This window comes from Plectropomus leopardus, unplaced genomic scaffold, assembly GCF_008729295.1.
Source record: "Plectropomus leopardus isolate mb unplaced genomic scaffold, YSFRI_Pleo_2.0 unplaced_scaffold11486, whole genome shotgun sequence".
NCBI lineage: Eukaryota > Metazoa > Chordata > Actinopteri > Perciformes > Serranidae > Plectropomus > Plectropomus leopardus.
The window spans coordinates 1-1,768 of NW_024612157.1; the positions used below are offsets into that span (position 1 = coordinate 1).

Below are 1,768 nucleotides of genomic sequence, written 5' to 3' on the forward strand. Positions count from 1 at the left end.
AAAATTAGACATTATAACATTGTATGTTTTATACTTAAGCTGGAGATTAGGGGTGTACCATATCATGTAATCCATGATAATACCAGTATCATTTTAATATGATAAAAAAATTCATGTTGTAATAATGGCAATATTTCAACCTACTGACATAATACCATTAGCAGCTACAACAGGCATGGCTATAAGCCAAACTGCTACCGGCTAAAAGCAATATCAGTGGTGTGGAATCACCAGCCTGAGCATCCTGAATATTTAATGAACAGCCCCAGACTTTTGCAACTCAACAGAATCAGGTGAAAGAATATACTGCATTTATTCACTACATCTATTATTTGTCATTGTTAGGAGTAAAATCCATCATTCATGGTCATGGGACACTGACTGTACTGCAAAACAGTGTTTATATATGCTGATGCTGGAGAAAAAGGGAATTCAAGGACATCAGTAAAATTCCTAGTTCACAAATTAATCTGCACATTCGGTCACTTACCTCTTTGAAAAGCATCAGCTGATCCATAGAAGAAGTGTGATTGCCAACTAACTTGTAGTTTCTAACTCGCATCCTCTGACCAAAAGCATCGTAGCTTATTGTTCCGGTGGACATGTAGAGTCCACTGTCATCCATCTAGAAAAGGGACAGAGAGCAGGGAGTGAAGGGAAAGACAGAGATCACTTGACACAGGCCCGTCCAAGAGCGATTATACGTGAGGGAGGTTTATATGTGTTGCAGCATATGAGCACACTCACGATGGTGAAGCCGCCACTCATCAGCATTGGAGAAACTGTGGGAGAAAAAATCAAAATGCTGCAGAAATCATTTCTTTTAGTGATATGAAATGAGATAGCACACAGTAGCATGGTGGGTAAATGAACTGATAAAGCATGTCTATAATCTGGCTCTTCTGTATCATTTATTGCTACTATAACTACCACTATTACTGCCACCAATAATAATAATAACAACAGTAACAATAATAATAGGCTGTGACTTGTAGGAAATATTAAGACAGATTAAACAAGAACTTTATCGGCCTAATGTGCATTTGCTGGTGAATAAAACTAACTATTCAAAAACCCATTATACAATAATTAGGTGACCGCGGTTACAGGAAGCAGTAAACTAAATATATTTGATTTGTATCTTCCGAAGCCAACTAAACTCCAAAAATGAAACAAATTCCTCCAAAACATTGGAAAATACAAAACATTAATATCTAGCTGCTGCTCGTGTATCAGTATTGTAAAAGAGGTAAACACCATGTGACAATGACAATAAAACTATCCGTGTATGATTTTCTTGGGTTTTTTTTTTGGCCTCTTACAGCAACATTGTCATATAGAAATTGTATCATTTCTATTCTCAGCAACTGCCTAAACTTTCTTCACCTTGCTTTCTTTCGCTTGAAGTCCTGCTTTACAAACTGACATAAAAAATGCCATTTTTTCTGTGGTCATTAACAGGTGTGTCAATACTCACCGCAGGGTTTCGGTTTCTGGGCGGCAGCAGCAACCAGCACCAGGCCGAGGCAGGACAGCACAGTGAGGAAGTTCATGTTGACAAGCTCTAGGAGTCCGACGGGTTAAACCTGTGCGCGCTCTGGTCTCAGCGGACGATGCACACCTCCATATATACCTGCTCACAGATGGCTGTTCTCACGCCACTTGCTTCTCTGTATTTTTTACCAACTGCCCACACGAGGGAAAATATGACCACATAAGTAATAGCCTTCCTTTGTAGACACTGGTGTGAAGCATAACTATTGATAAG

The 1,768-nt window shown here is 39.0% G+C and overlaps 1 protein-coding gene across 1 annotated transcript; it reads right to left on the reverse strand.

The window, feature by feature from the left end:
- Window positions 1-490: 490 nt before the first annotated feature.
- On the reverse strand, window positions 491-1,619 carry LOC121963508 (ependymin-like; the record flags this gene model as incomplete). The annotated part of the gene is made up of 3 exons (XM_042513794.1): window positions 1,478-1,619; window positions 748-782; window positions 491-625 (listed from the first exon to the last, which is right to left on the reverse strand). Coding segments are annotated over exons 1-3 (246 nt in total), but the record flags the coding sequence as incomplete, so codon positions are not given.
- Between the last annotated feature and the right edge of the window lie 149 nt (window positions 1,620-1,768).